At 41.1% G+C, this 26,946-nt stretch overlaps 2 protein-coding genes across 3 annotated transcripts in view; one reads left to right on the top strand and one right to left on the bottom strand.

Moving 5' to 3' along the window:
* Positions 1-139, bottom strand: part of LOC137294105 (leucine-rich repeat protein 1-like) — a 57,572-nt gene extending 57,433 nt beyond the window's left edge. Inside the window, exon 1 of the mRNA XM_067825060.1 lies at positions 5-139. The gene's annotated coding sequence lies outside the window, so the exon portion shown is untranslated. The remainder of the gene's footprint in view (positions 1-4) is intronic.
* Positions 140-9,482: 9,343 nt separating this feature from the next.
* Positions 9,483-19,831, top strand: LOC137294943 (potassium channel subfamily K member 1-like). Of its 2 annotated transcripts, none has more exons than XM_067826164.1 (4): positions 9,483-9,867; positions 17,028-17,171; positions 17,717-18,115; positions 18,215-19,831. In XM_067826164.1, exons 1-4 carry the CDS (start codon positions 9,684-9,686, stop codon positions 18,445-18,447), a joined length of 960 nt encoding a protein of 319 aa, XP_067682265.1. In that variant the 5' UTR covers positions 9,483-9,683; the 3' UTR covers positions 18,448-19,831. The 2 variants fall into 2 exon arrangements, with proteins under 2 accessions (XP_067682265.1, XP_067682264.1); XM_067826163.1 differs by lacking the exon at positions 9,483-9,867 and adding an exon at positions 12,228-12,499.
* Positions 19,832-26,946: the final 7,115 nt, after the last annotated feature.

Raw genomic sequence — 26,946 nt, 5'->3', positions numbered from 1 at the left:
CTACCTCATACGATGTTGAGTCTTTCAGGAAACCGCAAACCGGGAACCTGTAAATACATCTAGAAAATGTGCTGCTACGTCTCCGACTGATTTACACATTCGAACTAAACATATCTTTCACAATGTGTCAACGAACTATGTTGCTAATGCATTCAGATTTCAATACCCCAATTCATTTATCTCGGAGGTACGAGCGGAACAAAGGATGGGACATGGCAGCGTCGAAACAGTCCGATAGCTCCCGAATGAAAGCAGGGGCTGTGCGTTTTCGTGAAATGAACCAGGAAAGTGTTTCAAATATTGCCAATGTTGCAAAGGGTCCTGGTAAAAATGGCCACACGTCAAAATGGCCACAAAACGTCTGGGTCAAAATGGCCACAAACCCCAAGTCAGAATGGCCATGCCAAAAACTCAAGATGCCATACATTATTTCATCATTTTTCAATATTCATGACATCTGTATTATTTATAAAAATGAGAAAAGTCTGATAAGTTATATCAGACAAAACCTGATGCTCATTTCACATGAACAGATAATTTTAAACAAATAACAAATATACGTGTTTGTTCTTTATTCATGTACAAGCACCTTTTCTGTTTATTTTAACTGTTATCAATGACTTCTATGCAAAATCTTGACCTTCTAATGACCCAGTCAGCTGTTACGTCTATTCAAAAGATTGATCATTCCAATAGTCCTCCTGCAGATTGGCCATGACTGATTCCTTCATCTGAATCGTAGCAATTGCAGGGATACTCTACAACCTCTATATAGGCTCCCTGCAATTGTATTGTAAGTAACAATTACAATAGACACAATAATTAACAATTATTTGATCAATGGCGTCTAATTAACGAGGCACTTCTAGATTCACGTATTAAGTAAGGTTACAAAATGTATGTAATCATGTGTTGATTAGTAATTAACAAGCCAATTAGAGGATGAGCGGATATTACACCTTCTGCCCCCTTGAAGATCAGCTAATATATATTACATAATACATTATTGTGTTTGTATTATATTTACAACTTTACACTACAAAGTATATATAACAGTATTAAAGAACTACAATGAATAACCAATATTTACTAGATAATGTATATGATTATTTAATATATCTGAAAACAGGGGAAATACCCTTTCGACATAGGTTTATCCACTAGACTCCGTCAGTAGAGGTTTCCCCTCCTGTGAACCGGTCTCGAGAAGGGTGAACTTCTCTTCTACCTCAGTGACAATCACACAGTATCACTTAGGAAAGTACTTCAATAACAAAAACCAAGTTTTGTGTTATATAACTTCTTTTGTCATTTTTACACTTTGATATCAAAGAATACAATGATTCAGTTCTACGTTCCGACAATATCATGATCACGTGTCCATAAATCACCATCACACTGTGAAATACTGATACCAGCGACCATAAAATATTGTTGAAACATCTCTTTTCTCATATCTCTTGGAAGACAATTAATCATTATGATCCGATGGATTCAATTCCAACCAGTGAATCTTTCCATTCTCAGCAGAACCGACACCGTGATCATGGTGATAGTGTCTGAGACCGAAGTCAGCTATCATCTCTTAACATTCTTGGCTTGGAATATATATACATTGAAAGTTTTTTTTCAGGTTTTACCTGGGCATATACACGTTAAACGTAACTTGTAAAGGGATGGGTATAGCATATTGTCCACGAATGTATTGTATTCAAATATAGTAATACGTTTTGTCAGATTCCGTGAACGTTTAACACACACTACAACATTGATCCACCAATAAGGTTAAAAGTATAAGAAAAATCTATCAAAATCGGGAACTTTCGTACCTTTTTACAGACATATCACTGTATGACAGATTGCAAAATAAAGAGACTTTTAGTAGTAGAGAAGCCTATACAGAAAACGGCCTGTGACTTGACTAATTTCTTTTTTCCTTAAATAATAGATGCGTAGAAACCTGTTCATTACTTGTGTGCATGAACTATCCCGGCAGTAAATTTGTAAAATCAAAAGTCCTATCAGTTCACAAGTCATGAATATACACACCAACAGAGAATACCCTGCTTCCAGTCAGCCACCACGTCATGAATATACTTACCAACAGATAATACCCTGCTTCCAGTCAGCCACCACGTCATGAATATATTTACCAACAGAGAATACCCTGCTTCCAGTCAGCCACCACGTCATGAATATACTTACCAACAGATAATACCCTGCTTCCAGTCAGCCACCACGTCATGAATATACTTACCAAGAGCGATTGTCCTGCTTCCAGTCAGCCACCACGTCATGAGTATACATACCAACAGAGAATGTCCTGCTTCCAGTCAGCCACCACGTCATGAGTATACATACCAACAGAGAATGTCCTGCTTCCAGTCAGCCACCACGTCATGAATATACTTACCAACAGATAATACCCTGCTTCCAGTCAGCCACCACGTCATGAATATACTTACCAACAGCGATTGTCCTGCTTCCAGTCAGCCACCACGTCATGAGTATACATACCAACAGAGAATATCCTGCTTCCAGTCAGCCACCACGTCATGGATATACATACCAACAGAGAATATCCTGCTTCCAGTCAGCCACCACGTCATGAATATACTTACCAACAGAGAATGTCCTGCTTCCAGTCAGCAACCACGTCATGAATATACTTACCAACAGATAATACCCTGCTTCCAGTCAGCCACCACGTCATGAATATACTTACCAAGAGCGATTGTCCTGCTTCCAGTCAGCCACCACGTCATGAGTATACATACCAACAGAGAATGTCCTGCTTCCAGTCAGCCACCACGTCATGGATATACATACCAACAGAGAATATCCTGCTTCCAGTCAGCCACCACGTCATGAATATACTTACCAACAGATAATACCCTGCTTCCAGTCAGCCACCACGTCATGAATATACTTACCAACAGCGATTGTCCTGCTTCCAGTCAGCCACCACGTCATGAATATACTTACCAACAGATAATACCCTGCTTCCAGTCAGCCACCACGTCATGAATATACTTACCAACAGATAATACCCTGCTTCCAGTCAGCCACCACGTCATGAATATACTTACCAACAGCGATTGTCCTGCTTCCAGTCAGCCACCACGTCATGAATATACTTACCAACAGATAATACCCTGCTTCCAGTCAGCCACCACGTCATGAATATACTTACCAACAGCGATTGTCCTGCTTCCAGTCAGCCACCACGTCATGGATATACTTACCAACAGATAATACCCTGCTTCCAGTCAGCCACCACGTCATGAATATACTTACCAACAGCGATTGTCCTGCTTCCAGTCAGCCACCACGTCATGAATATACTTACCAACAGAGAATACCCTGCTTCCAGTCAGCCACCACGTCATGGATATACATACCAACAGATAATACCCTGCTTCCAGTCAGCCACCACGTCATGAATATACTTACCAACAGAGAATACCCTGCTTCCAGTCAGCCACCACGTCATGAGTATACATACCAACAGAGAATGTCCTGCTTCCAGTCAGCCACCACGTCATGAATATACTTACCAACAGATAATACCCTGCTTCCAGTCAGCCACCACGTCATGAGTATACATACCAACAGAGAATGTCCTGCTTCCAGTCAGCCACCACGTCATGAATATACTTACCAACAGATAATACCCTGCTTCCAGTCAGCCACCACGTCATGGATATACATACCAACAGAGAATATCCTGCTTCCAGACAGCCCCCACGTCATGAATATACTTACCAACGGAGACTGTCCTCCTTCCAGCCAGGCCCCAAGTCAATATACTTACCGATAGAAAATGACCACACGCCATGAATATGCTTACCAACAGAGAATTTCCTGCTCCAATCAGAGCCCACGTCATGAATATACCCACTAGGAGCGTTCATTAAAGATTTCCCCTGATCCACTTCTGGTTTTCACATGTGGCTGAAACTTCATGCGAGTAATGACACATGCCAGTGGGCCATGGGGTAATTTTAAGTAGTGAACTATGAGAGCTATTTCTTTGACAGGCATTACCTTCACGTTAGGTGTTACAATGGAGCCACTTGAGTACCGAGCAAGATATTTTTTTTGTAGTCGAAAGGTAGCACACCAAAAGAGACCTCTGATAAAATGAAAGCAACTTATGGGAGGGTGCCCCACCGTATGACGAAGTTAAAGTCTGGCATCGCAAGTTTAAATGTGTCCAGACGTCTGTGCAAACTCTTCCCATTCATATTCGACCTCATTCAGCCATTGATGAAGACAATGTCCGTCAAGTGGAGACTGCCATTTTGAAGATCGCCGTATAACTGTTTGCCAGTTGCCTAAAACTATGGAAGAACTTTTGATGCTTGCTATGTGGGACTGTATGAAGGACTAATAACTGTGCCAAGTTTTGTTCCACTAAGTCCACTACAAGTGGGTCAGGGGGAAATCATTAACGTATGCCCCTCGTACCAACAGAGAATGTCCTGCTTGCAATAAGTCCCCACGTCATGAATGAAGCGCCATGCAATGACGACTGATATGGTGTCATGTGCCGCCGATACCGCGGCCGTTGCCGTTACAAAACGATGTCCAGATGATGAATTGTTCAGATGTAGCGATTATCACCGGGCTTTGTCACTTGTGGTCTACCGCTCATAGGCCTGTCTGACGTATTGCCTGTTTGCCTTGTTGTATCAGTCTGATGACAGTTGATCGGGTGCAGCTGAAGGTTCTGGCAATGACAGTGTGGCTGGCTCGGGTGCAGCTGAAGGTTCTGGCAATGATGATGTGGCTAGCTCGTTGTTGGGCCATTCTAACATCGCTCTCTCTCATTCGATGAAAAATAAATAAATTTATTGGCATGTAAGAAGTTCTTTCTTGTTAGCGTTAAAACACCAAATTACTCATCGTGCATGTCGAATATGGACGATACTCACATTACATAAATCCTCATCTTGGAGACGTTGGCTGTAACAGGTAAAGCTATAGAATATAGTGTATACTTATATATCTAGTGTTACTTATTGTTTTCTCTTAGCAGTCACGCTAGTTTCTGGATTCAGTTCCGACCGTAACGTCTCCTGAATATTTTGTTGGTTAATTAAAATAAAGGAACTGAGTTTCAAATGGTCTCGTTCAAGTTAAGGGAACACTAGTTGTCGAAGATGCAGTAAAATAATGGCTTCCACTCTAAGACTCAAAACAGCGGTGTCTCATGTGACTTGATAGTATCAGAATATAGGCGATAATCTGTTCTAGACATTGTGCCTAGCTGTCACGTTTATTCCATTTTAATGGACCGGTTTGAAAGGGACGTTGCTACTGCTGTGGGGACACCCTGACTAAATGTTAATATACTTAGACTAATACAGCTAACGCTAAAGATTTCTGCCCCATGGCAGCCGAAAGTTGTACTGTGAAACCCCATTCAAATTCAACAGTAATAAAGGATTTCACAAGGAAAGCCCGGAGACATGGCTACCCATTACACCGATTGTCAAGAGTCCATCATTATTAAACCAACTGCTTGGGTATGTAATGTTGTAAATATCCATGATCGTTGGTTTGTTGATCGGTGTTTAACGCCACACTCAACAATATATTACAGCTATATGGCGGTGGTCTGTAAATAATCGTGTCTGGAACAGACAATTCAGTGATCAACATCATCAGTATCTGTCTGCGCAAATGGGATCCCATTAGTCGGCTTCGCGATCCCATTACTTGACTCTTACGACTAAGACCACTTGTAAATAACCGGGATCTACAGTGTATGTGTATGTATACGTATGTATCTGGGTAAGAGTGGCAGTTAGGATGTGTGTTGTTGTTATGATAATCGTGAAGGTGTCGTATTTTAACTATTCGTTAACTCATCAGTTTCATTATCATTGTTATATGTCCTCGAGAGCTGGCACTGCTACTTTAGAAACGCATGACCCAAATATTCTCATAAAAGTCAATCATGTCAGAAAATATGAATTTTAGGAACGTATAAAGCAGTGAGAAGTGAAACACAAGGTACCTTATTTACGAGAGCACCGTAACGCGCAATGCAAAAATGTCTTTAATGTTAGTTACACGAAATGCACTTGCTTAGTAACTGTTTCCATGCTGTTTACACCGACCACATGGGCATAAAATTTGACCCTTAGCTGACTGTGATTAAACATTCAAGTAACTGATCCAACGTCAAGTGACGCTGCAGTGCCACGCCTATAGCTCAAGAGCGAGAGTGAGCATTGGGTTGCCTTAATGCGGGAGTGTCTATAAGCCAGGTGGCTCAGCAGAGATACAATTCCACAATTGCCAAACTGTCCAAATGCCTTCAGCTGACCGACAGTACAAGTGACCGTCCACGTCATGGTCAACCACTTCCCCATAGGACGCACATCCAAGTCTACACACCTTACAGCAGGACAAGGCCCGAACACACACGTACAGCGACTACACCATGGACTTTTTGATTCGACAGAAAATGGTTGTGCTTTCCTCCACGTTTCCCAGATTTAGCACAGATTAAACACATCTGGGAAGGCCAAGTCTGGCAGCAGATACCGCGAGATCTGATGATACTGGTCGCCTCCCCACACTGGGTATAGCTGATACTGGCATTGCTTCCCATCTTCGTGTCAGTTCCTCATTGTGACCACATGTCAGCTCGAACGTAAACAGCGCTTTTATTAAACGGATATTTACTAATTTGATATGCTGTACTGCTGTACTAGTTGGATTCAAACTTCTTTAGTTGCTTACTCGAGAAGAGAGAGAGAGAGAGAGAGAGAGAGAGAGAGATAGACACAGAGAGAGAGAGAGAAAGAGAGAGTAAGACTTCGACAACAATGGACAGGCAGAGACTGAACAATGGACAAATAGAAAAACAGTAGCGCACTTCCTTGTACAGTGACAGACACAGGGAAGGGGGATGACCAACACATGTCATCTACAGGAAGTGACAAAGAGGAACGGGGTGACTGACAAGACTATGCACACTGCGGTAGTGATAAAAATTAAGATGTCGATTAGATAATAACAAATAAGACTCATATAGCTTGGTTACAGAGTTTTTTTGTTTTTAGAAATGTTTGGAAGATTGCTCTCCTGAATTAGGCACATGGGACGACAGGGTTCTCTTCCACTTTGCACGGCGAACAATCAATCGAAGGCTGCTTGAGAGGGGATACACATGTCTACATGGCAAAAAGACCTGTCCGTCAACTACTTCTAACATCTATGATGGAAGATGGCAGAATTCTTGCTCGACAATTGGCTGGAGAAACTGGTTTATAAAGAACTCTTATTTGGTATGGGGTGGGATTCATTACGTGGGAAATACAGAACTTCATGTTGTTCATGAAAACATCAATCAAGCGACGTACAGAGAAATTTTAGAAAACCAGATGATCCAAATGCACGACTATTCAGCAACACCTTCCTGCTGCAAGATGCCAATGCCGCTCCACATCGTGTCAGAACCATTAGCGCTTTTCAAGAAAAGACGGGTGTTGAGAAAGGGTGTTGATTGGCCAGCCAAACGTCCACACGTGAATCCAGTTGATCACAAGTGGGACCATCTGGACAGGCAAGTGCAACAGTCGGTAGTCCGTCCTAGAAATGTGCATGACTTAGGCACAACCTTGGTTCGAACTTGGAACGCTACATGACGAGACATTGTAAACAACCTTGTTGATAGCATGGGACGGCGGATTATCTCCCTTGTTGAAACACGTTAGGGGTCGTCTCGCTATTGACTATAATATTTCTGACAAATGAATGTTCTTAGAGATTTTACCCCAATATTCAAATATGTAACAAATCTGGTATGGAATTCAGCTGGCTTTTTCACAAGTCAGTCTCCTGTGTAAAAATGAGTAGTTTTGAGGGGAGCATGTCTTTGGGTTATCGTTTACAAAGTTCTTCTTTACGTAATTATTTAATGTTAGTAACAACTGCGTTTCATTAAAACTATTAAACAAAATGAAAGGAGTAACAAATGAAAAATAAAAACCCCGTTAAACACCAACACATAGTAATCAGAGAAGGGGTGACAACCCTATGAGTATATTGACAGTCTTTGCATGGCTTGAAAATGTTTTCATATTTCAGAAATTTTTCATGGTTGTGACTTGATAAAGAAAATGTTAATGCTTGAAAACCTCAGGAAGACTGTGCAATATATGTAAGAAGTGTTATGTTAACTGTGCGGGACTGAAATGCTTCAGATACAGCTGTGAAACCTAGTAATGCTGGTATTGAAGCTACACTACAGGTCAGATCAGCAATACATCACCGGCTGCTCAAAATACACCCAGTGTAGATGCTCAGTCAGCAAGAAAAAAGCCCAGCTATGCTCTGTCGACCTCCTATTCCTTCAAACAGGTGAATCGTTTCTCTGGACTGAAGTCAGTGACAAGAACATGATCAGTCCGTTTTCGTTTTTGCTGATGGCGAGGAACCATCTGCCGGAAATGGCGAATATGGAGATGCTGATTATATTCAGACCCAGGAATCTATATCGGGCTGGTACAATAAATGTTGAGGCTAGAGGAGAACTTAACCTTTTCTGGATTATCTATGTAAAACTGCCATGCGAACATTGGTCGCAGCACAGCTATGAATGTCAAACAGTTGGCTAGAGATGGAGACATCGGATGGAGAAACCCCGGGGAACAGAAATGGAGACTTTTGTTTCAGACATGACTCAGGTAAATGCATTGCTTCTGAATACCGGGGTCACCATGCACTGACGGCCCTTATAGAATCAAAACAATGAAAAGGAAAGTTTGTATTTCCCATAGTCACTTGTTCCTCAAGGGGTATTCTGTAAAACCAAAAGACACCACCGCCCACCTTCATTTATATCTGCATGAAGAAACTAGGAATGGCTGGTACTGTGTGCGGCATACACTTCAAATACACTAATTTCGACCAAAGACGAAATAACGTATAATATACTCCCGGTATCATATATCCAACATTATACTGCCAGCATAACCTACCCAAAGTTATGCTGAAAACATCACCAGATCAACACTATATTGTCAGCAACACCAGATCAACACCATACTACCATCATCACCAGATCAACACTATATTGTCAGCATCACCAGATCAACACTATACTGCCAGCTTCGCCAGATCAACAATATACTACCATCATTACCAGATCAACACTATACTGTCAACACCACCAGGTCAACACCATACTATACCATCATCACCAGATCAACACTATATTGTCGGCATCACCAGATCAACACTATACTGCCAGCATCGCCAGATCAACACTATACTGTCAGGACGAACACATCAACACTACACCGCCAACACTATACTGTCAGCATGACCTGCCCAGTACTACAGTGCCAGCATCTTCTGCAAACAGATTGTAGTCTCACTATACATACTGTTACATAATCAGATCACGTCCATAATCACAGGTTTGGATTTGCATACAAATCCAGTATTACGTTAACAGTTGTGACACTTCAGGAGGGATTTCCCAAAGCTTATCCTTGAAGGAATCCTGTACACTGGACGTAGCTGTGTCAAGGCCTGCCTTTCGCGATCAATACAGCACCCAATTTACTTGCAGGAACATTGCGCCAATCCTACTAGCGTCGTCTGCTCGTGTTGCAAACGTTGGTGTTGAGAGAGAACGGATTCGTCACACTGAAGGCGACATGTTCACCGACCTGAGACGTAGTAACGTGCGAGTGATTGCCTTGTGTGTATTCTATGTCTTGTTCCTCATCATCGGAGCTGCTATATTTGCTGCGATAGAGGGCCCTCGAGAGACCAGCTTGGTCAAGCATCTCCAGAACGTCCGGAACACGTTTCGCGCTACCTATCAACACTGCATGTCAGGTAATCTCTCCCATTTTAAATTCCATGCTATCAAATCACGCGCCCTCGAAGCTGACAGTACAAAAGGAACTTTAGTTTGAAAATAGCAGCATACGATGCAACCATATGGTGTGCTGTTGGAAGGTCAAATGTGATCGGCCTGCTGCTGTCCTCGATTAGCCCGACAGATTGATTGGTCACTCTGCAGACGGTCTAGGCATGACTCGTGTCAGCTTCTGTTTTCATTATCTTGTTTATTAAGTCACTTGAGAGCATTTGAGTAAACTCGTGAAAGCATGCGTACTATGGCTAAACACTTCTAGTATGCATCATGGTTAATGCGTAAGAGAAATGTCAGCTGTTTATTCGCGGTCATTAGGGAGTCATTATATGGTCATAATCAATGGCAAAATTCATAATCAACGGTAAAATTGCAGAGGGATAATACAGTCACGAGGTTGTGGCGCACAAGTCAAACTGAGGAAGTTGCAACTAATTTTCCCGTACTATTTATTTGATCATAAGCTAATTTCCGATTTACCAGCATGAGCTGTAGTTGTGCTATCCAAATAAGAATCATATATTTCTTTCATCCATTTCTTTCAGTCTTTCATTCTCAGTCGTACTGATTCCCATTAGTATATGGACTAAAGTGTAATTTTTATCCAAAGGCAATGGTGACTAATGTATTCATGTAATTGTATAACCGATTCTGTCTTAAGTATTACTGCGCGAACGAACGCATTATCCGGTCACACACATGCGCACTCTCTCTCTCTCTCTTTCTCTCTCCCTCTCTCTCCCTCCCTCTCTCGCTGTCAGTACGTGCACCCGATCTCCCTGTAGACCTGTCATCTAGACCCTGTCAACAAGTTCACTTGATCTCCCTTTAGACGGGTCATCTACCTCTTGTCAGTACGTGCAAATGATCTCCCTGTAGACCTTCCATATAAACCATGTCAGTAAGTGCACCTGATCTCGTGATCTTGGTGTTGCACGAAGTCCGTGTCAGTAAGTTCACTTAACCTCGCTTAAGACCCTGTCAGTAAGTGTACCTAGTCTCTCTATAGACCTGACGTCTAGACCCGAGCTGTCAGTATGTGTACCTGGTCTCTCTGTAGATCTGACGTCTAGACCCGAGCTGTCAGTATGTGTACCTGGTCTCCCTGTAGACCTGGCATCTTGGGGTTGGACAGTATCATTGTCCAGGATGACATGGGCTAGTGGGACATTGTCAATGTCCAAGATGACACGGGTGTGTGGACAGTATCATTGTTCAGGATGACATGGTTGTGTGGAGGGCAGCATCATTGTTTAGGATGACATGGGTGTGTGGTGGGCAGTATGATATGGTTAGGATGACATTAATGTGGGGGACAGTATTATTTTTCAGGATGCCCTGGGTGTGTGGGGGGACAGTATAATTTTTCAGGATGACATGGTTATGTGGGGTAGAATAGTTGTTCAGCTGGGGCAGTATCATTGTTTAGGATGACATAAATGTGTGGGGTAGTATTATCGTTCAGGATGACATGGGTGTGTAGGGGGCAGTATCATTGTTTAGGATGACATAAATGTGTGGGGTAGTATTATCGTTCAGGATGACATGGGTGTGTAGGGGGCAGTATCATTGTTTAGGATGACATAAATGTGTGGGGTAGTATTATCGTTCAGGATGACATGGGTGTGTAGGGGGCAGTATCATTGTTTAGGATGACATAAATGTGTGGGGTAGTATTATCGTTCAGGATGACATGGGTGTGTGGGGGGCAGTATCATTGTTTAGGATGACATAAATGTGCGGGGCAGTATTATCGTTCAGGATGACATGGGTGTGTGGGGGCAGTATCATTGTTTAGGATGACATAAATGTGTGGGGTAGTATTATCGTTCAGGATGACATGGGTGTGTAGGGGGCAGTATCATTGTTTAGGATGACATAAATGTGTGGGGTAGTATTATCGTTCAGGATGACATGGGTGTGTAGGGGGCAGTATCATTGTTTAGGATGACATAAATGTGTGGGGTAGTATTATCGTTCAGGATGACATGGGTGTGTGGGGGGCAGTATCATTGTTAAGAGTGACATCGGGGAAATTTGCATGACCATGAGAAGCCGTAATATTGTACACTACTTGGATTCTCGAATTCTGAATATATTTGTATATGTATTCGTGGTGTTTGCATGGGAATCAATGCATTCTGATGACATTACAGTTGGTTTAGTTTTTTATGTTTATGTTCTTTGTCATCAACAATGATAGGAAAATTGAAAAAAGCTCAAATCCTCGTCTCAATGAGTGTCAAGTGACAGCCTCTTGTTAATGGAGAAACAGGTGTTGCAATAACTGGAATAGCATCGATTACTACCTAACATCCCTATTGTTGAGTGGACTCGCCGAAATGATGTAGTTGTTAGTGATTATATCTGGTGACATTTCATATGGTACACACTCCAGTATGGATGACAACTTGCAGCGTCGCACTGCCATACCGACTATTAAGTTTGTGTGTCTCTGTGTGTTTGTGATACTTTACATTTGCTTTGGAGCAGCTATTTTCCAAGCCTTAGAGAGTCCGATAGAAGAGGACATAGTTAAGAACCTGCAATTTGTGAGGGAAAAGTTTCTTAAAGAAAATTCATGTTTAACCGGTAAGTATCATCCTGAAATTTAACATAATATACACAGTCACTCTATTGGGCCGTTACACATTATGTCGCGCACAACAGAAGTTGTGTAACTACTCCTGCAGCCCAATGATCAGTTGTTAGAGTAAAACAACCACGGATAACACAACAATTGGTTGTTTGCTAGACCGTATTCATTCCAGCTTTGTACAGCTTAACAACAAACGAACACAAAACGTGATTGTGCTTACGTCGTGTCCAACTGAGATAATACTTTTAAACAGCATTTAGTCAGGATATGGGCATTGAGACGTTGACCGCATGTGGATAATTTGTTTTCTTGTATCGAATTATATACATCACAGATTAGATCGCATTCCTTTACAAAGAGCTAGATTATATAGATTTTGATTGATTTCAAGTCTTTTAATGTCAGTCTGTTTCTTTCACACTGCTTACCCTTGTAATGACAGCTGACGAATGCATCAATGTTACTCATCACTAAATGAGAGTGATCCCACATAACAGCTCAATCTGTTTCCATCATGCTTCACAAAATTTTGTAAATCCATACATGAAAGGTCATTGAATCCATGACAACCAATTATGGGTCATATTTCGGTGTACTAGCAACCTGATCTATAATATTACGAAGAGCCACATATACGCTGACACCTGCCGAAAGTGCTGTATTACTGTAGAACACAGCTAGGGCTGAAGCAGATGTGCAAGTGTGGTCGGCTGGAACCAACACAGATTCATAAACTATACCAAGAGACATGTCATTAATGCATACATCCCATTGGCATGATCATAGCAGATATTAATACATCTTTACACAAGCCTTCAAAGAAGCAGGGGGATATAGGAGTACATTTATGTCACGGCTAATATACAGTATGCTTTATGTGATTGCGAAATAGGACATACATTTCATTTATTTGACGTTGTCTTTTTGATAAATGCTAAAAAAGAGGCTGATGTGGAATACAACATAGGAACTTTGAATATAGACCACGTACGATCATCTTTGAGACAGAGACAGAACAACATACAAGGACTATATAGCACATTCGTACATCAGTGCAACATAGACGGACTGTATAGCATATGGGTTCATCTGTAGAACACACAATGACTATATAATATATGGGTAAGTGAGTGAGTGAGTTTAGTTAGCACTAAGCAGCATTCCAGCTATATAACGGCAGTCTGTAAATAATCGAGTCTGGATTAGACAATCCAGTGATCAACAGCATGAACATCATTCTGCGCTCTTTGGAACCGATGACATGTGTCAACCAAGTCAGCGAGCCTGACCACCCGATCCCGTTAGTCTCCTCTCACCACAAGTATAGTCGCCTTTCATGGCAAACATGGGTTGCTGAAGGCCTATTCTAGCATATGGGTACATCAATACAACATACATGCACTATATAGCATACGGGTACATCAATACAACATACATGCACTATATAGCATACGGGTACATCAATACAACATACATGCACTATATAGCATACGGGTACATCAATACAATATACATGCACTATATAGCATATGGGTACGCAGCAGCATAATATATGGATTACATAACAGATGTATACATCAATATACATTTAATGCACTAATAAAACTGAAAGTAAATGGTGAAACGAACAGGGAGATGGATGAAATGGTGAAGTGCTGAAACCTCACATTTTCTATGGATGGCACTGAAGTCATCAACACGCTAGAAGAATGCAGGCGGCTGGAACCTACTATAATTTGCATCATAATGACTGTGAATAAAGTCAATGATTTATTTGATGGGTATTATGGAGAAAAACATGCATAAAGTATTCCACAACGAATCACCACTCTGTATGCTGAATGAAACGGTTTTGATAATTACCTGGACGGCTGGTGTGACAGCATTATGCGTGTACATACATATCACTGATGACATTATACTTTCATGAGATGCTTTGTGGACCTGCATACTATTCCTATAATTTGTTTAGAATATAAATTCAGTTGTGATATCCAGTCTGATATGCATGTTTATTAAGTATGTTGTCTCTGACAACATTCCGACCAGTTTTATGGCATACGTTTTCCAGTATTATCGGGTGGAGTACACGCCGTGTCTCATATGAGACTGAATACACACTTATTTTAAGAAAATCTATCTCACTCAGTGTGATATATACTGTATGCTATATTTAAGAACATCTATCACGCCCGGTGTGATATATAATGTATGCTATATTTAAGAACATCTGTCACGCCCATTGTGATATATAATGTATGTCTATGTTTAAGAACACCCATCACGTCCAGTGAGATGTGTTATGTATTCTATGGTTAAGCAGGGAGCCTATATAAAGGTGGTATAGAGTATCCCTGGTTTAAGGATACCCATCACGCCCGGTGTAATAAAAAATATACAAATGCAAAATATAAAATATATGCTATAATTAAATGCATCTGTCTCGCCCGGTGTGACATATAATGTATGCTATGTTCAAGAACACCCACTGTGATATGTAATGTATACTATGCTTCAGAACACCTATCACACCCGGTGTGATACAAAATACTTAGCATGTTTAAGAACACCCATCACTTCCATTGAGATGTATTATGTAGTCAATGTTTAAGAACACCCATCACGCCCGGTGTAATATATAATGTATTCGATGTTTATGAAAACTCCTCACGCCCTGTGCGATACAAAATACATAGCATGTTTAAGAACACCCATCACGTGCAGTGACATATACAATGTATTCTATGTTTAAGAACACCCATCATGTCCGGTGTGATAAAAAATATACAAATGCAAAATATAAAATATATGCTATATTTAAGAACATCTGTCACGTCCGGTGTGATTCATAATGTATGCTATGGTTAGGAACAACCATCACACCCAGTATGATATAAAATATATGTTATGCTTAGGAACACCCAGCACATCCAGTGTGATATATAATGTATGCTGTGCTTCAGAACACCTATCACACTCAGTGTGACACAAAATACATAGCATGTTTAAGAACACCCATTACTTCGAGTGAGATGTATTATATACGGTGTGATATAAAAATACATCCTACTTTTAGGAACACCTATCACGTGCGGTGAGATATGGTATGTATGCTGTGTTTTTATGAACAGCTATCACGTCCTGTGTGATATATAATGTATGCAATGTGCAAAAACACCCGTCACGCACGGTGTCATTGAAAATATAACCTGTGTTTAAGAACACCCATCAAGCCCCGTGTGATAGAAAATATTCGTTGTTTACGAACACCTGTCATATCCAATATGCGTCAGAAAAAGAATATGTCTAACAGCCACCATTTCTTCTCTTTTATGGAGACATAAAGCAAGAATGATTTTTGAATTACAGGTCCCAAAGACTCTCCGATCCCGTAATATAGAGTAATTGTGAAATATATCCGAGAAAGCAAACTCACTCACACACATAAGAGAAAGGGTGAACCACATATGTTTCATTCTGTGCTACACATTTCTGCCAATTTGACTGCCAAAATGGGTCCTGAATATCAGAATAAGGCTTTTTGAGAGACAGGACTTGCCTGTCAGTCGTTATCCCACTATTACTGAGGAATGTCTATACTGTTTAGTCCTTTGCACTTACGCCACAACGGCTCACTATGTGTGACAGAACTCTGAATCTGAATTTCCAATCTAAAGCATGTACTGTCGAGACAAACATATAATGAGTTATAAATTACTCCTGCTTGGGGACTGTAACGAGAACCTTCTGTATATTCTTGTACAGACTATTACAAGTGAATCATTTTCGCGACATCTGGTTGCAGCGACCAGGCTGTGCTCTTGATGGTGTATATAACAGAAAGTGTGTTTATCGACATTCCCAGCTTTATTTGTTTAATAATGTAGGTCAATATGCCCACATCAGTTGAAAGTCACCAAGTTATCTGTGCGACAGATGCATATGTAGAGAAAAACATACACAAATATCCAGCATTGTGCCTGTTCTTCTGTCCGCTAGTAAGCAAGGCAGAGACTTCTGACAACCATGGAAGGTATTTTGAATGTAGATTCTATACCACAGGTAGTACGGACAAGTATGGGTGTGAAATATTTGCACACGGATTTTTCTCGGATGAAAACTAAGTTGACCTATAGTAAACTGAGAGTAATTTCTCCTCATCATTTGTGGTGAACTGTACATGAGAAAACGTGATGAAAAGAGTGTTCCCCACTCAAACAGCATCACTTACTTCAATAAAACACATCCAGCTTCACCCCTCACGTCTTTCAATACTAAACACAACCAATCCCACGGCATGCAACACTAAACACAACCAGTCTCACGCCATACAGCACTAAACCCACATACGACACGCTAAACATTTAATTAAATCCTCAACACACACACTTCATGCCCAAACTACCCACCCACCACCCCTCCCCAACCCCACACACATCCACACACCATCACCCACCTACACCCACACCCCCTCACCAAATCCAACTCCATATAGCTAAAGTATCCCTCCTGTTGTTGCAGATCAAGCTCTCGAGGCCTTCATAGTTGAGGTCGTTGAGGGTGCTAACAGAGGCGTTTCGGCTGCTCGTAATGTGTCCATGTCAGAACCCAACTGGAGCTTCGGCCAGTCTATGTTCTTTGCTGGGACAGTGCTCACGACCATTGGTAAGACTCCCGTCTTTCGAGGACTTGACGTGTCTTTGAGTGTTACGTGTCTTGGAGACAATAAGCGAAAGGCTTGTGTTTTACTCTCACTCACTCCTTTCTGCTAACTGATATATATATTAAGCACTAGCTTTCAATGACACTGATTTTCAAAGTTACTGAACTGTAAGAACAGGTTACTGAAACTTGATACTTGGCGTATGATGGGTATACGTATGAAACACGATGCCCGCCTTTGATTGTGGCATGTGCACATTAAAAGTCAATGTATGGTGTACCATAGAGATAAGATGAAACACACTTACAAACATAATATATTATAGATATTTTAGATGTAAGTGGCTATGGTGTGTGCGTGTGTGTGTGTGTGTGTGTGTGTGTGTGTGTGTGTGTGTGTGTGTGTGTGTGTGAAAATCATACGTGTTGCCATTCCTTTGTCCAAGTATATATGGTGTAATGAATTGATTTTTCAGAAATGAAATCTTTTGAGGTTCTTTCAAAACAATTCATTGCCAAATAGTTGCCGACTGGGTGTTATATTTTAGGTTACGGTAGAGTGACTCCACTCTCTGACGCCGGGAAGGCATTCTGCATCGTGTACGCTGTGATAGGCATCCCACTGACACTGATTCTCTTCACGGCTGTGGTAGAGCGGCTTATGCTTCCCACTGAGATGTTCCTGTACTTCCTGTACCGGCAGCTGGGCCACATCTACATGGTCTTCCACATCCAGCTCCTCCATCTCTTCATCGTCTTCTCCTTCATCTTCACCTTTTTCTTCCTCGTCCCCGCTGGCATTTACACAGCACTTGAACCTGACTGGAACTACTTGGACGCTTTCTACTACTGCTTCATCTCCCTCACTACCGTCGGCCTGGGTGACTACATCCCTGGGGATAACTGGCAGCAACATTACAGGGCTCTGTACAAAGTTGCAACGACAGGTAAGCGCATCTCACATGTATGTGGGATTACGGATAGTCGTTTGCTTGTTCAAGCGTCTGTGTTTTGTCTGCCCTACATTGCATGTGTTGTCGTTTCAGGTTACCTTCTCCTGGGGCTGATAATGATGATGTTGCTGCTTGCAGTCGTCTACGACATCCCTGAACTCAATATAGGCTTTCATTTTTACCTGAAGAGTGATGGCATTGAATCCGAGCGTGTTAGTCTGAAATCATCAAATGAATCCAAAGGTCCTAAATACACTAAACATGTTGACGAAACAGATCCCACACAGAGTTACCAGGGACAAACAATTCCCGCTGAGGGAGAGTAGATGGAACGAGATAACTCTGACCTGGTCAGCAAGAAGCACATCTCACGTGCAACGCTTGATTGTAACACTATAACATTTTCACCATTGACAGAAAAATGATTCTACATTGTATGTGGAACAGAAGCATTCAACACATCAATGAATACAAGATAAAATATGTTTCTGTCGTATTGTGGGTTTAAACAAGTGGAATGGTTATCTTGTCTGTGTCAATATAAACATAGCGTCAGTGAATCTCAGTATTGAAATTGTAGTGAAAGTGGCATGTGTAGACTGTCCGGTCTTTTGGTACTATATACCTTGTTGGATACTTGAACATCTGTGATATAATACAATATATGGTTACACCATTGGTGTCCATTCGATATGTTAACCTTAAAATATGTGCTTTATTTTGTATGAGTAGTACATGTAGATGTGTTTTCTAAACTGACAGCCAAATAGTTCAGTAATCATGCTTTGTCTTTAAACTCTACGTCATTAGTCCATCTTTCGTACTCAAAGGTTGTTCTTAAGTGTTTCTGGGGCAGTAACAATACTAGAAACGCCAGTAAACATCGTTGGTCCATATTCTGTCCATTATCTAGCTCGTAACTTGGCTTGTAACTTGGGTGACAGACCGAGGCTTCTAACATGGAAGACTGAGCGAGGCTTGTAACGTGGATGGCAGGCAGAGGCTTGCAACACTGATGACAGACCAAGCCTTGTAACATGGATGACTGACTGAGGCTTGTAACATTTCTTGAAGCATGTTTGTGCAATAGTTTAATTTCTCTCGCCTCCTCAGCAAAACCGAGTCTCTCCGATGTTTACTAATGCGTGCTTCACATCTTGTTGGGAAATGCTGATCACATAACGAAGGGTGTTGCAGGTTTTTGTTTAACACAGCGCTCTCTATCGTTGTAATGTGTGGAACGCAGTCTCTGTGAGGGTGACGGTAAACCACTCGTGTGTTGGGCTCGTATAGCTCGTACAGCAAAGTGGTGCTGTCCAAAGCAGTGTTTGCGCTCAGGTGATAGTCACTCCACATCTTAACCTGGGCAGCCCTAAATTCTCATCGTTATGTACAACAATACTAGATATACAATACATAAACAGCCAAGACGCGTAGGCTGCTACTTAATGTTCCTCTAGTGTATGCTAGAAGAGAGAGAGAGACTGTAGTGTAAGTTAGAAGAGAGAGAGAGCGAGAGAGAGAGAGAGAGAGAGAGAGAGAGAGAGAGAGGGTGGGCGTGCAATGATGATGTAATTTTGTGCTCTGTTGATGATATGAGAGCCTGGATAGTCATCAAACATACCGGACGTTAATGTAACATTGCTTGTTCGTGCACAATGAATATATTACCTGTACGCTGTTAGATATAATAAACTCGATAAATCGTTAGTTATTGTCTTCTTTCTATATGTCTTGGCTGTCACAAAACATCAGGAAACGACATACCCCGAAACTATTCAAGCCCTTGAAAGGGTTTAGGCACATGCATGAGAGAGCAAAAAGACACCATATATCATTCTGACGGACAAAATAATCCTTATCTAAAGGTTAGAAGGATAGTCCTATCCCATTTCTTTTTCTTTGCCATAATTACAAGTGAGTACTCTCGTCAATGTTCGGCCTGTCGAACGTCAAGTGTTCCCAGTCCCAGTCCAGACACAGCGTTAGAAGGTAACAGAAAGTCGTGTTGTCAGATAGGTCTTCCGACTCGGCAGGTAGATAGGATGAAAGGTGGTTGAAGTCCTAAGTTCGCCCTGGTGTTGCTCTAACACAGACTGGCAGCTTTACATACTACTTTGATAACCTGTCTCTGCAGATGGACCACCAGATATTTTCCGATTTCTTCATTCAGTTTCTAAATGAACACGATCAAACTAGAAACTGCACAATCATATATTAAAGAATATATAAAAGAAATGACATAATCATGTGGCAGACAGGCTATCACATATTTGTTAAGGTCTAGAGGATGAATTGACAATAATAAAAATGCCTAACATCGGCTCCATGTTGTTACAGAATTTAATTTAAGAAGTGAACAAAGTGTCAAGTCACAAGAAATTTAATCAAATGTTTCAAATGTTCAGTGTCATGTATGGCAACGCCATGCGTTCAAAGTTGCCAAGCAACGTCTCCTGATGGACTTTGATGCGCGTAAACGCGTTATAAACACATCCAATGTTTATCTCAGTCTATGACAGAGGATTCTGATGTCAGAGGTATATTATCGGTGAAGATTTGGAGTTGTCATTATTATTTTACTGGTGTTCAGGGCAGAGGTGTGGGGATTTCAGGAAAGAAGTGTTGATAAATTACACGACAATATTTGTAAAGTTGTTATAAAGGTAGTTAAACATACATCAAGTAATGCTGCATTAGCTGAAAGTGGAAGATATGGTGTGAATGCAGATTACCATCTTAGATGTGTTAACTTTTGGTGCAAACTATTAAGAATGTCTAATGATCGTTATCTCAAACAATGCTATAACTATATACATACATATACATAACTATGTACTTAGGTTCTGTTGGTAGGATTTAAGTGAGTATGGATTTGGTTATGTTTAGCTTTCCCAAGATGTCAATATCAGTAACTCCATCATGGAATCATCCAGTCTGTATATTTTAAAAGTATTTTGTCATCAATGCCGCTTGGTAATCACATTTTAAGAATTAATGTCTGGCCGCCATGAAGGCCCCCACATAATAATTGGAAGTCGGGAACGGGCAGTTCCACAGAAAGTACCCCAAACCAAACTTCCTGCACACCACATTGAGCGTAACGTTCATGGCGTCGCCTCCACATTCTCATCCAACCATAGGCGAATCTGAGGGTAAATCTTGGTTCATCACTGTAGACAACTCGATTTTAGTCCATCGGAGGTGTTGTCGGACCCTCCGCAAACGCTGACGTTCAAAGCGAACACGAAGGTGATTAACTCGCAGCCGTTTTCGGATGGTTTGTGCCGTTAATCGACCCCTAAACAGTTTATTTCTGGTTCCTGTGGCCACAAAGAAAAAAAAAGTTACGAAGGTGTCGTAACACAATCTGATGGTCCTAAACCTCTGACGTTACACGTGGTTCACCAGGCATTGGGCGACCAGCAGTTGTACCAGTTTGTCGGAGTTGAGTCTGTAAATTATAAACAGTCCAACGGCTGCACCCCATTGTCCTTGCAACGTCACTTACGGACGTTACCGCTTCTAGCAAGCCAACACGTTCATGCTGCACGTTTGGGAGGAGTGGCTACGAATTGGCTGTTCTGAATACTGTTGTTTTCACACTGTACAGTTGATATGAACATGTGCGATTGAATGCACGTGCAATAAGAGCACGTGACCAGTGGCACGTAAAAATCACGTTTCAGCACTATTGTGGGATGCAGAATGTTGACCTAAATGGGCTGTGATGTGTTTTTCTTAAAGTCAACACTTGGGCATAAAAATTATGAAACCCAAAAACTATATCAAGTCAATTTTTTATCTACAAAGATGAATTGTGAAGTTTTTATTTCGACTCAATACACATCGACATCTGTCACGGAACAGTCCGATTTTGAATTAGTAGTAAAGATGGCCCCTCCCTCCAATACTCTGGAATCAGTTTCGATGAAATCATGTAATCCAAAAGAGCGCCTTCAATGATGCTTCTCGATCAACACAGCCACTGATGAAAACATTTGTTGGATCCAGTAAACGAAGTAGACTTAGTAGTAGCTGTTGTCAGATTGGTTAAATACGTTTAGCTGTCTCGCACTTGATTGGACGGTCAAAGGTTACCTGACAGGACCTTCTTCTAGGTTTAGTTAGACCCCGTGTAAGTGTGTAACGAGTAACACTGGGATTAAGTTTACGTAGACTGTTGTTGGATCATTAGAATAATTAAAATTCGTAACAGCGGCTTCTTGTATACAAACAATCGGCTCATTAAGTAAAATTTGCAGAAATGCAAAGTCGCCGAATATGGTTGACACACAAGCTCTAACCACAGGTTAACTTTAGCGCAAGTGGGGCTGCGCAGCGTAGAGTAGACTGGTCATGTTCTCTACGCTGCCCAACCACATTTGCGTTACAGTTTGCCTGTGCTCTAAGTAAGAAATCTTTCCCGGATCACTAGTCACTGCGGAATTCAAAGTAAAGAAGTGCCTTAATCCTCAAAACTGAACAGAAAAACATGGATTCGTTGCCTATTTGTGGTCTTTAGACTGTATATTAGTAGCAGAAAAGGTGACGTGATAGATAAATTAAAGCTACGTTTAGTGAATTAACGTGTCTGTTTGAGTGGATGAAGGACCTGGTTGCCAGCCAATGTAATGGGTCGGGAGGTGAAGGTGTCTTGTTAACAACAGATACGGAAGAACAGAAATCATTTTAAACATGAAATTCAAGAGAAATATGCAGAATATTCTGTTATGTGGCAGTGTTTGTAGACACTGTAAAGTCTTGTATGGCATTGTTTCTGTAAAGATTCAGTACGGGGAAAGTAATGTGCTGGTTACTACAATACACAAGGCATTTAGATATTCCCTGACCTTCCGCAATCATCAGTGTTGTCTGATCCGAAGCAGTCAAGGAACCTTTGATAAATGTGCATGTTGCATCATATCCCAGATTACAAGAAGGACAGCACAGTGGGTACTGTGCCAAGGTCTAATGTAGGAGCTGGACCACTGCTGAAGCGTGCTAACTACTACCAACACTGTCTTTGTTGCTATAATTCATCAAAGTGTAAAATGCAACCTTATGTTGCACTGCCACATTGTAATTTGCATTCATTTGTTAGTTTTAGAATACAGCTATAATGTATTTATTACATCACATCTAGTTGTTGTTTGTTGACTTCACACTGGGTTCCTTTACAGACTGATGTCCAGGTAACTTATAGTTTCAACACGGGAATTAGCACATAAGTCTTCTATGTTGTGGCTTCTAAAGGGCCATTTCAACAGTTACATGGTGGTTGTCGTTCTCTATCGCCAGTGGGAGATGGTCTCTGAGACTCCAATACCCACAAGAGATGTTTGGTGCAATCTGTTTGAAGCCCCGGGGTTCTAATTACCTACAGAAATATATACCTCAGTCTAATAAACGTCACCCAGAAATCACAAATACTAACTTAATGATCATGGAGTTCATCATTCCCCTGAACACATTTGGAAAATTTCCAAATTCAAACTTCATGCATATATTATATATGCAACGTTCCATATAGCTTTTGCTATCTTCCGGTCATAATCACCACTCGGTCAAATACTGAATATGGAAATTGGAAAGCGGACATAAAATAGTGCCGGAAATCTGGAGTAAGTTGACCACTGTATCAGTAAGATTACTGACAATGTGTCTCTTGTGTAAGAATAATTACAATCACAAATATACTGGGTCTTCCACCTACACTTTCTTAACATTGGTCATTCCTCTTAAACATTCTTGAAGTCCCTTATAACTAAAGCATGTTGGAATGCGCACATACGAGGGGATGTCAATAAGTTTTGAGCCTTGAGCATTTTTCATACCCAGTTGTCACAGCCTATGGTACGACATTGAACCTTGCGGTGTAGCTGATGTGATGCATAAGTTTTGGTATCCTACTCTCGGAAGTTATTGAACAGCTCACACTGACAGAAAGAGACCCCCCTCGCGGCAGTGAAAATGAATAAAATTGAGTATAGAGCAGTAATTAAGTTTTTAGTTCTTGAAGGAAACTCGGGGAAGAACATCGAAGAAAGGCCTTCAGCAGTTTATGGGAAGTTTGCCTACATACTTCCACAGACATCATGTACTATAGCATCACTACATACTTCCACAGACATCATGTACCACAGGATCACTACATACTTCCACAGCCATCATGTACTATAGGATCACTACATACTTCCACAGCCATCATGTACTATAGGATCACTACATACTTCCACAGCCATCATGTACTATAGGATCACTAGATACTTGCACAGACATCATGTACTATAGGATCACTACATACCTGCACAAACATCATGTACTATAGGATCACTACATACTTACACAGACATCATGTACTATAGGATCACTACGAGGGATGTCAATAAGTTTTGAGCCTTGCATAGAAAAACACAAAATATTGGTATGAACCACATTTATTTTTCAACATAGTCCCCTTGTGAGTGAAGACACTTGTTCCATCTTTTCTGCCAGACGCTGATGCCATCTTTGTAGAAGGCGCCATTTGGTCCTCAAACCCAAGCCTCAGTAGCAGCAATAAGCTCATTATCATCCTGAAATCTACGACCACGCAAGTGTTTCTTGAGATCTGGGTAATCACTTGGTGCCAGGTCTGGAGAGTAGGGGGAATGCGGCAAGATTTCGTACCCGCATTCCTGGACAGCAGCGGCTGCAACGTGAGAGGTGTGTACTGGAGCATTCTCTTGATGTAGAAGAATACCACGCGTAATATTCCCCATTCATTGTTCTTCCTTTTGGTAAATAATCTATGTGGATAACGCCTTTGCTATCCCAGAAGACTGTCGCCATTACCTTCTGCACTGATCTGGAGACTTTGAACTTTTTGGTCCTGGGAGAAGTGACATGGTTCCATTCCATGGATTTTTGTTTGCTCTCAGGATCATAGTGGTGGATCCAGGTTTCATCACAGGTTACTAGCCTAAAGTGAAAATCTTCTGGATTCTTGTTGTATCTGGTTAGCATGGAGTTGCTTATGGTGACCCTTGTTTGCTTCATTTCATCTGTAAGCATTCTTGGCACCCATCTTACGCACACCTTAGACATGACGAGATGTTCATGAAGAATTGTCTTGATGGATCCGTGTGAAATGTGGTCTCCTCTAACTCGTGGAGTGTGATTTGACGATTTTCCAGCACAAGTCTATGCACTCTGTCAATGTTTTCCAGACTAGTGCTTGTTGTTGGGCGACCTGGACTGGGGTCAACTTCAAGACTCTCTCTACCATGCTTAAATTCATTGACCCATCATTTGATGGTAGCATTTGATGGAGTTTCCTTCAAGAACTAAAAACTTAATTACTGCTCTATACTCAATTTTATTCATTTTCACTGCCGTGAGGGGGGTCTCTTTCTGTCAATGTGAGCTGTTCAATAACTTCTGAGAGTAAGATACCAAAACTTACACATCACATCAGTTACACCGCAAGGTTCAATGTCGTACCAAAGGCTGTGACAACTGGGTATGAAAAATGCTCAAGGCTCAAAACTTATTGACATCCCCTGCAGAGACATCATGTACTGTAGGATCACTACACACTTCCACAGACATCATGTACTATAGGATCACTTCACACTTGCACAGACATTATGTACTATAGGATCACTTCACACTTGCACAGACATTATGTACTGTAGGATTACTACATACTTGCACAGACATTATGTACTGTAGGATTACTTCACACTTGCACAGACATCATGTACTATAGGATCACTTCACACTTGCACAGACATCATGTACTATAGGATCACTACATACTTGCACAGACATTATGTACTGTAGGATCACTACATACTTGCAGACATCATGTACTATAGGATCACTACACACCTGCACAAACATCATGTACTATAGGATCACTTCACACTTGCACAGACATTATGCACTGTAGGATTACTACATACTTGCACAGACATTATGTACTGTAGGATTACTTCACACTTGCACAGACATCATGTACTATAGGATCACTTCACACTTGCACAGACATCATGTACTATAGGATCACTACATACCTGCACAAACATCATGTACTGTAGGATCACTTCACACTTGCACAGACATTATGTACTGTAGGATTACTACATACTTGCACAGACATCATGTACTGTAGGATCACTTCACACTTGCACAGACATTATGCACTGTAGGATTACTACATACTTCCACAGACATCATGTACTGTAGGATCACTACATACCTGCACAAACATCATGTACTATAGGATCACTTCACACTTACACAGACATCATGTACTGTAGGATTACTACACACTTGCACAGACATCATGTACTATAGGATCACTACATACTTGCACAGACATCATGTACTGTAGGATTACTACATACTTGCACAGACATTATGTACTGTAGGACTACTACATACTTGCACAGACAACATGTACTATAGGATCAGTTCACACTTGCACAGACATCATGTACTGTATGATTACTACATACTTGCACAGACATCATGTACTGTAGGATTACTACACACTTGCACAGACATCATGTACTATAGGATCACTTCGCACTTGCATAGACATCATGTACTATAGGATTACTACATACTTGCACAGACATCATGTACTATAGGATCACTTCACACTTGCACAGACATCATGTACTGTAGGATTACTAAATACTTGCACAGACATCATGTACTGTAGGATCACTACATACTTGCACAGACATCATGTACTGTAGGATTACTACATACTTGCACAGACATCATGTACTATAGGATTACTACATACTTGCACAGACATCATGTACTGTAGG

The sequence above is a fragment of the Haliotis asinina genome, chromosome 8 (genome assembly GCF_037392515.1).
Source record: "Haliotis asinina isolate JCU_RB_2024 chromosome 8, JCU_Hal_asi_v2, whole genome shotgun sequence".
NCBI lineage: Eukaryota > Metazoa > Mollusca > Gastropoda > Lepetellida > Haliotidae > Haliotis > Haliotis asinina.
This window is presented reverse-complemented; position numbering and strand designations above follow the sequence as displayed.